General features: G+C 49.3%; 1 protein-coding gene across 1 annotated transcript in view; it reads right to left on the minus strand.

The window, feature by feature from the left end:
• The window catches only part of LOC135810265 (fibrillin-1-like), a 47,936-nt gene extending 37,268 nt beyond the window's left edge, over nucleotides 1-10,668 (minus strand). The window contains exons 1-3 of the mRNA XM_065323746.1: nucleotides 10,496-10,668; nucleotides 4,606-4,716; nucleotides 2,889-3,323 (exon numbers count right to left, since the gene is read on the minus strand). Of these exons, the coding sequence (XP_065179818.1) occupies nucleotides 2,889-3,323; nucleotides 4,606-4,621 (451 nt within the window). The 5' untranslated portion in view covers nucleotides 4,622-4,716; nucleotides 10,496-10,668. The remainder of the gene's footprint in view (nucleotides 1-2,888; nucleotides 3,324-4,605; nucleotides 4,717-10,495) is intronic.
• Nucleotides 10,669-10,766: the final 98 nt, after the last annotated feature.

Raw genomic sequence — 10,766 nt, forward strand, 5'->3', positions numbered from 1 at the left:
GGGTCGATTTCGGCACTTATGCCAGTGGTTGTGAGACTTGCCCACTCACCCCCACCGTTAGGCGCTGCATCTGCCGCTAGGGTTTATCGGGTGTTAGCGGCCGTCGTGAGTTCCCTTCGGGAACGGACACGATAATTTACTTTTTTTTATTTTTATAGCAGCATTGATCACACTGTGACATGGGTTAATCTACGGTATTATCTCCATTGTAAGCCCAGCGCTTATATATTTTTTCAACCAGTCTGGACCCCGGGCTTATATTAGAGACTGGGCTTCTACAAGAGACTGGGCTTGTCATTTTTCAACCACCTGGTACATGCACACTGCTTATTATATTTTTCATTAAATCTGTAACACAAAGTTTCCCAGCAGGTACCAGGACTGCAGTTTTGTGCTCTCTGGTAGAGTCTACACCGAGTGAGTCTGAACTTTAGATCTCGGGATCACAGACTTTTACCGCAGCAATCAGCATGCGCGTATGTGATGGGTGACGTCAAGAGTACAGGAAAACCAGAGTGTGCAGCTCGGATGGGTGGCTGTCACGGCGGAGCTCCGCGATTACATCATTTTAGTGATGTAGTGCCTACAAGCAGGATTCAAGCAGATCTCTTTCTGCACAACTGCAGCTCAGTTGTACGCACTACGCCATTTCTCGCCTCAGATCTGCGCCAAGTATGATGTAATCATGGAATTCCGCCGTGACAGACACCCATAGCAGAAAAGGCCCCAAGCTGCACACTCTGGTTTTCATGTACTCTTGGTGACGTCAAACATGCATGGGCATGATCCATGCAGTTAGTTCTCCATTATAATTATTAAATAATTATAAGCCCTGCGCTTATATTGGAGACTGCGCTTGTATATCGTCGGAGCACTATTGGAGTGCGCTTATAATAGAGACTGGGCTTCTACAAGAGACTGCGCTTGTAAGAGAGATAATACGGTAATGCGACAATCTCTCCTCCTTTTCTCCTGTATGTGCTCTCAGACTACACTTTAGCACCCTCGATAGCCATTACACGAACCAAACAAACTCCAAACAACGAAGGGGTTACGGGTAACTTGTGGAATTGTTAGCGTGTGTAGTGGCTAGCGAGGATAGTAATGCGTTGGCTGAGAGCGCATAGAGGGAACGAAGAGGGGAATAGCTGCATTTTTGAACAGCCTACAGTCCATTCCAAAACTATAGACGCGTAGTGTTTTGAAATATTTCAAATTTGGCCGGAACTTTTTCAGAATAGTTTTCGGAATATTGCTCAGGTCCGCTACACAATTACTCTCATAATTATAGTTTCTAAGCGACTGGATAACAGACGCCCAATTTCGAAAAATTTATGCACAAAGTGATCACAGATCATATGTGGTATAGATGCTGGCATAACTGTTTTTGCCTAGGTACGCGTCTATAGTTTTGAAATGGACTGTAATGGTACCGCTCACACAGTTAATCTAGCCAGAGGTAGTCCACGTTTAATTAACAGGTAGGTTTACCTTGAACAGAAACTATACGAACCCTGTAGCAACAAAGGTGGCATGTGCAACATTACAATTTTAAAGAGGCCAAGCCATTTGGCAACAGGCCCAACGCTATCTGGCTTAAGTGTACCCACTAACCGAACTAGCTTGCGCACGCACGCACGCACGCACGCACACACACACACACCATTGGACCATTGGACGCCCATCGCCGGAGGCGATGATAGCGATGCTACAGCAGAAGCCATAGCAACTTGTGCTGGGATTGCACCATTCAACAGCTTGCAAGGCTGAAGAATTGACCGCCACTATTCAGCCTGGTCTGCACCACACAGCTATGAAGTGGCTTTTTTCTGGCCAGTGAATCCCTACTTTTTGGTCTTTTGTATTCTTTTCCCGCACACAAATCACACCACATACTCCGGCATGCACTGGCTGTTGGTAACCACCCAGGAGAATGAAAGAAAAGTCAGGAAGAGTCTGAGAAAGAGAAGAAGGACGCGTGTGACCATGATCGTCGGAAATCGAACCCGCAACCTATCGATTGGAAATCGCTGCACATACCACTGCACCATATGGGACACCCACACACCCACACACCCACACACGCACACGAGCACACACGCACACACACACACACATGCATGCACACACACACGCACACACACACACGCGCGCGCGCGCGTGCGCGAGCGCGCACACACACACACACATATGCACACGCACACACATACACACACACCTTTTTTGACCTTTTGATGCACATGAATGATAGTGATGCTACTGCAGAAGACATAGCAACTTGTGCTGGGGCTGAACCATTCAACAGCTTGCAAGGCTGAAGAATCGACTGCCACAATTCAGCCTGGTCTACACCACACAGCTATGAAGCGGCTTTTCTAGTCAATGAATCCTTACTTTTTGGTCTTTTTTCCATTTCTCCCACCGCCCACACCACACCACATATTCCGGCATGCACTGGTAACCGCCCAGGAGAAGGAAAGGAAAGTCAGCAGGAGTCTGAGAAAGAGAAGAAAGACGTGTGTGTGTGTGTGTGCACATGCGCGCGTGCGTGCGTGCGTGCGTGTGTGCGTGTGTGTGTGTGTGTGTGTGTGTGTGTGTGTGTGTGTGTGTGTGTGTGTGACTTCACTTCATAGCTGTGTGGTGTAGACCAGGCTGAATAGTGGCGGTCACTTCTTCAGCCTTGCAAGTTGTTGAATGGTGCAATCCCAGCACAAGCTGCTATGGCTTCTGCTGTAGCATCGCTATCATCGCCTTCGGCGATGGGCGTCCAATGGTCCAATGGTTTGTGTGTGTGACTCGGCACCCCGAAGACTGCAACTGGTGAACAATTGATTCTAGCCTTTACTTCCCCTTTAATATCGTACCGAGTGCAGCTTCACAACTCTCACCTGAGCATCGTATATCACGAATTGTGTCCAGCGGCATGCCAATTGCGAGTCTCCAGGCATGGTATGGAGCTGTGGAATCCTTGTCGCTCCGACAATCAAGTGTTGTCTTGGGGAGCGAATCGGAGTAGGGTTGTCTTAACTGTATGCCCTGGCTCTTGTTGGCGCAGTCGATTTGGACCTGAGCGTACAGCCGGTGGCCGTCGTCGGAAGCGTTATTGGCGGCGATCACGACACCACCGCCAGCAATCGTGCCGGACACGCTCGGGCAGACCATGGCGACGCAGGTCGGGTACGGGCGGAACAGCTCGGCGTTCGGGCCGCACTGCACGGTCTGCGGATGTCTCGGCAGATAGCCCGGCTTGCACGTCCGGTTGAATTTATGATTGGGAAGCACTTCCCACCTGTGCACGCCATCTTGCAAGTATATGCAACGATCTGTTCAAAAGCACAGAGCATTCAAAATGCACACTCAGATTCCTGTTGGTTTGTGTTTGAAAATCTTCATTTTACACATGCATTTTCCTGATTTCTTCTGCATTTTTTGTATTGCATCTTAATCCATTGTGTTAGTCTTTGCCTGTATGAGAGGCTTACTGAGTAAAAAAACAACAACAAACAAACAAAAACAACCAAGAAAACAAATAAACACACTCATAGTGTGTGGAAAGGCCGATTCACAATACAAGTTTCTGCGACGCGACACGCGATTTGCGACGGTTGCGACAAGAAACTGCTTTGTCGCTAGCTGTCACGTGCAGTCGCGTGCAGTCGCAAGGCACCTGTCGCAGAAGTTGAAGAAAGTTCAACTTTTGCGACATGCGACACGCAACATACACAAATGGAGTACAGTTCTACCCTGGGTGCAAGCGCAGTGTAAAGGATGTCGCAAACATGAAAATGTGTGTGAACCGAGTGTCGCTGTCGCAGCTCGTCGCAGGTGTCGCATGTCACATCGTATGAAGTTGTATTGTGGATCGGCCTTAAGTGTGCAGCGCTTCTGTAACTCATTGGCCCCAGTCCTCCTGTATCCGATTTGTTGTTGTTGTGCTGTCATTGAAAGAAAATTATGCATCAATAGAACTACATGAAACACCCTGCACACACCATCCTCAAATCAAGTGGTTCGCTGTAAATTTAATACTAATGTCTCAATAAAATGCAGTACTTTTACATGCCTGCAATGGAGCTTGCGTACCTTAAGAGTTAAAAGAGATATCAAAGTACAGCAACAACAACTTTAGCACAAGCCCTTACAGGAATTTCAGATTGACTGCACATGTGCATATGCACATGTATGTACACACATGCACGAATGAACACACGCACGTACATGCACGCGCGTGCACACACACACACACACACACACACACAAAACACAAGTGCTGCTGCCCACTCACATACCCGCGCCCTCACTTACACACAAGCTAGCCCAAGCGCGCACATGCACACACAACATTTGCACAACACACAGTCACAGATGCACACAAACACTCCTGCACCCACCCATTCACACGCAGGCAGACAGACAGACAGACAGACAGATGGATGGACAGATGGACAGACACACACACACACACACACACACACACACACGTCGGCACACACACACACACACATACGCGCATGCGCGGAAAACGCATGCACACATGTAGGAGGACATTTTCTATGGCTGCGTCGGTTGGCCTCTAGGCAGCCAACTGGCTGCGAGCTATCTCACCTTTGCATGTAAACATAGTTGAGTTGTTGATAAAGTCTTTACGAGATCCAATAGGACAATCACAAACGTATGAGCCAACAGTGTTTTTACAGACCGCATTCGATCCAGGGCCTAACCAAACAGTTGAACAACAACAAAACATAGGTTGGAATGGACTCGGATGGAGAGCCAAGGATAAGTTTATGGTAAAGAACACAGGTCGAAGAAACAACAGATAGCTGTATAACGCCAGTACCGTCGGTCAGTGCAGTGCAATGTTATGGCAGGAGCTGATTGTTTAGTAACTGGTGGTGTTAGTGGACATTATAGCGTAACTTGTAGTTTCTTGGTCCGTTTTTTCTTTACTATAAACATAGGCTCAGTCGACTCTACTTATACAATACCACACATGTGTACGGGGTGTTGCCGTTAGCCTAGCCACTAGAGAGAGAGAATAGCTGACACATTCTAGGTAGCGCGGTCAAGAGTTCATTCCGAGTCAGCTTTAAATTGTGTTGTCTTGGGGATGGGTACGATAGCTGGTGTCATAATTCAGCCTCCAGATCCGGAAAGGGGACTTTGGTAGTTTGTTTTTGAATTCTTTATTCTCACGACGGCACCATCGCCAATGAGAGATAAGTTTAGTTTCGCGCAGTATTGCGAAAGTGCACTTGAAAGTTGACTTTCCCTTATAAAGTGATGTAAAATAAACACTTTTTCAATCGCCCATATATAGGATTTTACACCGTGATCTGCGGGAGGACAGAAACGCGATTCCACAGATAACTCACAATGCTCAAAACAAGTTATACCATGGTACGGTACGGAGGGCCTGTTTTCAGCCAATCAGCGCTCGTCTAGCCATGGTTATATGGGCCAGTATAAATCCCGCGCGGGATTTATATAGAATATAAATCCCGGTGCACGGTACGTACGCTAGGGCACTGCCACCGTACATGTTCACTGCCTGAAAGGCAGTGAACTTGTACGGCGGCAGTACTCCAGCGCACGGACCATACATAAACAGACACAACGGACACCACATGCGCGTGTACACTCCACACAGAACGGCACACTGACGAGGAACAGTACACAATGGAAAAGAAGAATGACCTGGAATTCGTCTACAGAGTATTCTGTTATACTGAATCTGAGGATAAAAAACGTCGAATAACCACGAAGTATCCCGAATGGGCCAGCAATGTACATTGTACTTCGAAGAGTTGAAGATCATCAACAGACTGTCTCCTTCGTAAATAAGTTTATAATACCAGTGTACATGTACTTCAACCCGATTGGAAAAGGCTACAATAGATTGGATTGAAATGTGATACAAAACAGTGTATGCAAATGCATCTACTTGCAAGCAAAACTGATTATGAGATGCCCCATGTGAAAATCAGCACTGTACCATAATTATAGTAACACTTACTCCCAAAGAGTCCAAGCTGTAATCTAACTAGTGACGGTAGTTTGATTCAACGACAAACTCCAGCACCGCAGCAATTCAGTCGACTTCCGCACCGCTCACGACTCAAGACAAGATCATGAAGATGCTACAATATGTACTGGAACTGAAAGGAAATCGTATGCCAAACATCCACGGAGGAATCTCCTCCTGACCTTGCTCGACCATTCTTTCAATTGACAACTGATAACCATCAGAAGATGTTCATGTACTGCATGATGTAGGAGATCTCCAAATAGGTTCGTTGTTCTGGAAATGCGTAGGGGTACCTGGCATAAGTAGGATATGACCCTCGTAGTCGGGTTATACCGTACCCTCATATAAATCCCTCCTGCTATCGCAGTCGGGATTTATATTCAGCCGGTATAACCCTCTGACTCCGGTTATATCCTCTACACATAAGCCCCCCTTTTTGGATCGAGAGGCTCGTATAAGATGTACCATACGTACGAGTATTGTGTGATGTGTGTTGCGCGCATTATTTGGTGAATACAAGAGTACGCGTTGTCAGAAGGGAGAACCTGCTTCCACCTGTGGGTGCCTGCATGCGTGTGTGTGTGCATGCGCGCACGCGCGCACGTGTGTGTGTTTGTGCGTGTGTGTGCTTGTGTGTGTGTGTGTGTGTGTGTGTGTGTGTGTGTGTGTGTGTGTGTGTGTGTGTGTGTGTGTGTGTGTGTGTGTGTGTGTGTGTGTGTGTGTGTGTGTGTGTGTGTGTGTGTGTGTGTGTGTGTGTGTGTGTGTGTTCCATCCTCACCCACTGCTGAAGAGGCCCAGCGCTGCCTTCGCTATCTTACGAACGGGAAAGCTGCTGGAAGCTCCGGCATTCTACCGGAAATGGTCAAATACAACTGCGACCTATTCTATGCCAATCTGTTTAACCCTTTGTCCTTTTGCCCAAAATGTATGTGAGGGGTACCTGCTTCAACAAATCCACTCACCATTCCCAAGCAGCTGATATTTTGTATGTACACTTTATGTTTTCCTGAAAGCTTATGATAATTGTGAACTAAAAATGCAGTTTGGGTTGAATTCCTCAGATAGGCGTGGCTAAACAAGAGTATCAAAAATGATTTTTTGGCAAAAATCGGCAAAATTCAAAGTTCAAGTTCTTTCCTATGTATAATAATGTGCAATTTGTACAAGTATGACCTGGAGTAGCACCTCTGGCATGTTGGGCAAACACGGAGCATTAGCCAGAGGAGTGCCAGTGGCGACATGCTCGACATTGCGGCCCCGTGCGGCTGCTCTCCTCGCTCTGCGCGGCTGTCGACCATGAGTTTGACGGCGCGCAGGTGACGGAGATCTGGACCTCTCTGGGATCGGACTACGCTCCCGCTCCACGTGCTGCGGCATTCTAGCTGACCCTGCTGCTCCACGACGGGTAAGACACGGCGGTGGTACACTCTCTTCACCACGCGAGTGCTGTTCTGCCGATCCTGCGCTCAAATCGGAGCGGTCGACATGTCCGACCGCTGGGTCGACGGTTACGACATCGTAATCCGCGTCGTCATCAAAATTAGAATCAACACCTTCTACTAAGGCTTCGTCCAGTTCGTTCTCTTCATCAGAGGACATAGGATTGTCGCTTGGGTCACTCCAGCTATCCTCAAACAAGCGCTTCATCTGCATCAAGCGACCTGCGTGCTGCCATGTCGGAAGTCACGGCGCAAGCAAACTTCGACTTTGATTTCCTGAAATTTTTCAAATGGCAACTAGCCCCAGCGACCCGTGTATCATCCTCTACATAGCATAGGCTGTGTGCACGTGAATTTTCATGTGGATCGGGTGATCCGTGTAGCTTCCAGGTCGCTTTGAACATGCGTGGGTTGAACCGTACACAGGTGTACGGTTCAAGTATGGGCGAAAGGACAAAGGGTTAAGCTCATTACCGCGGTTTGGGAGGAGGGCGTAGTACCGCAAGATTGGGTGAATGCTGAGATAATACCGATACCCAAGAAGGGTGACCTCACTAGCTGCGACAACTGGCGTGGCATCGCACTCCTCGACGTCATTGGCAAGCTGTTCGGACGCCTGCTGCAAAACCGATTGCAGAAAGTCGCCGAAAGTGTGCTGCCTGAATCACAGTGTGGTTTCCGGAAAGGTCGCTCCTGCACGGACATGACGTTTGTTGTTCACCAGGTTGTAGAGAAGTGTCACGAGCACCAATCCAAGGGATTCCTGGTGTTTGTCGATTTGAGGAAGGCATACGATTCTGTTCCGCGTGCTGCACTGTGGATTGTCCTGCTGAAGCTGGGAGTCCCGGAGCAACTGGTCAGCCTTCTGAAGTCTTTTCACGACAACATGACAGCCACGATCATCGTTAATGGTTCCCCCACTGAAGGCTTCCCAGTGTGCAACGGATTGCGCCAAGGGTGTACAATTGCACCAGTCCTTTTCAACTTGTTTGCTGGTGCAGTGATGGAACGTTGGTGCGCACGCGTCCAAGAGCGTGGAGTGTCTGGTTTTCCACTCCGTACCTGTGCCGATGGTCAGCTTTTCAAGAGTTCTAAGCGTGGTAATGGGGTCATCACAGATGGTGAGTTTGCTGATGATGCAGCCTTGTTTGCACCCAGCCACTCGGATGCTCAGCGTATGCTTGAGATATTTGCGGAGGTCAGTGGAGCATTCGGGCTGTCTCTCAACATGGCAAAGACAGTGTTCATGGCTGTTGGGCATCAGATCAACGACAGTGACCGTACCCCGCTAAGCGTACAAGGCAACGCCATCCAGCATGTCAGCCAGTTTACATATCTCGGCTCAGTGGTAACACCAGACGGACGATGCCACACCGATGTGTCCAACCGCATAGCTGCTGCATCTAAGGCCTTTGGCAGCCTCTACTCGTCAGTTTTTCGGAACACTTCACTAACATCCAAGACAAAACAACACACGTACACATGCTGTGTGTTGTCGGTGCTGTTGTACGGGGCTGAGAACTGGACACTGTTGCGTGCCGACATACGTCGCCTTGAACAATTCCACAACCGCTGCGTTCGTGTCATTCTCGGCATCTCGCGTTCCAAACAGTGGGAGGACCACCTGTCATCTGCCTCGCTGCATAGAATGTGCGCTACAGAGCCAGTTGCTGACATGGTTGCCCGTCGACGGCTGCAGTGGCTTGGCCACATTGCCAGGATGGACGACCACCGGCTTCCAAAGGCAGTGTTGTTCTCGTGGCTCCATACTCCACGCCCTGCTCATGGCCCCCGGCGTCGATGGCGTGATGTGGTACGCGATGACCTCAAGGCGTTCGGTCTATACACCGGTTGGTACGACCTCGCAGCTGAACGTGGCGAGTGGATCCAGTCCATCTCGGATGCTATTGTTGCACGGCGTTTACGCCTTGAAACGACAGCCAAGTCAGTGTGTTGTGCGATCTGTGAGCGACTCTTCGCCAGTGAAAGCGGACTTCGGCGGCACAAATGCAGGGAAGAGCGACTGAAGCCGATCCATGAACAGGCCGGTGCTGTGTTGTGCGAAACGTGCCATCGTTGGTTTGCTAGCCGAGGTGGATTTGCTGTGCACAGCTGCTCTCCCAGTCTTGGTGACGCTCCAGTTCCAGAGATTGTTGCACCTCGCCCACCTGATTGCAGCCAATGTCATTATCACTGCCACACCTGTGACCGCTGTTTCCGGAGCAAAGCTGGGCACCACCGGCACAACTGCAACCGCAGAACATGCAGCTCTGGCTCCGAGCGCCGCACCATCCCATGCCCGACCTGCTCTCGGAAGTTCACACGTCTCCAGTACCTGGCTCAACACAAATGCAAGAAGTAACTCTGCCCTCCTTGCCTCTCTGAGGCCCTGCATCACCTTTAGGTGGCAGTTTTAAGGTTTCAAGGTGTGTGTGTGTGTGCATGTGCATGTGTGTGTGTGTGTGTGTGCGTGTGTATGTGTGTGCTGTGTGTAATCCCAGCACAAGTTGCTATGCCTAACATAGCTTTTCGCTATCATCGCTTCCGCGATGGGCATGTGTGTGTGTGTGTGTGTGTGCGCGCGCGTGTGTGTGTGTGTGTGTGTGCGTGTTTGCGCGCGCGTGTGTGTGTGAGCGTGTGTGTGTGTGTGTGTGCTTGCGTGCGTGTACATGTGTGTGTGTGTGTGTGTGTGTGTGTGTGTGTGTGTGTGTGTGTGCGCGCTTGCGTGCGTGTACATGTGTGTGTGTGTGTGTGTGTGTGTTTGCGTGTGTGTGTGTGTGTTTGCGTGTGTGTGTGTGTGTGTGTGTGTGTGAGCGTGTGTGTGTGCTTGCGTGCGTGTACATGTGTGTGTGTGTGTGTGTGTGTGTGTGTGTGTGTGTGTTTGCGTGTGTGTGTGTGTGTGTGTGTGTGTGTGTGTGTGTGTGTGTGAGTGACTCTCAAGTGAGTGCCGTGCATACGCAGGGCACGTTTGGTCTGGGAGCGAGAGTGAAACCTTGCACAAGCCCACACATACAGCGGCGTTACTCACGTGTGCATTGCCTCTCAATGGTGGAGTTGCGACATTCATCCACATCCGAACATTTCCTAAAATAGCCATCGTAATAATGTCCGGACTGGCAGGTGCACTTGTATGTAATGCCCTCCTGTGTACAGTTGACATCCTTGCCACAAAGCTTCTCCTTGTTTTTGCAGTAATCGCGCACTGGGATGAACCGACAGGCAAACAGACCAGACAGGCTGCATAAGACTATGATCAATGCAAGCGGCGATGACGCATGATCTTGATTCTAACACACCAT

The sequence above is a fragment of the Sycon ciliatum genome, chromosome 2, assembly GCF_964019385.1.
Source record: "Sycon ciliatum chromosome 2, ocSycCili1.1, whole genome shotgun sequence".
NCBI lineage: Eukaryota > Metazoa > Porifera > Calcarea > Leucosolenida > Sycettidae > Sycon > Sycon ciliatum.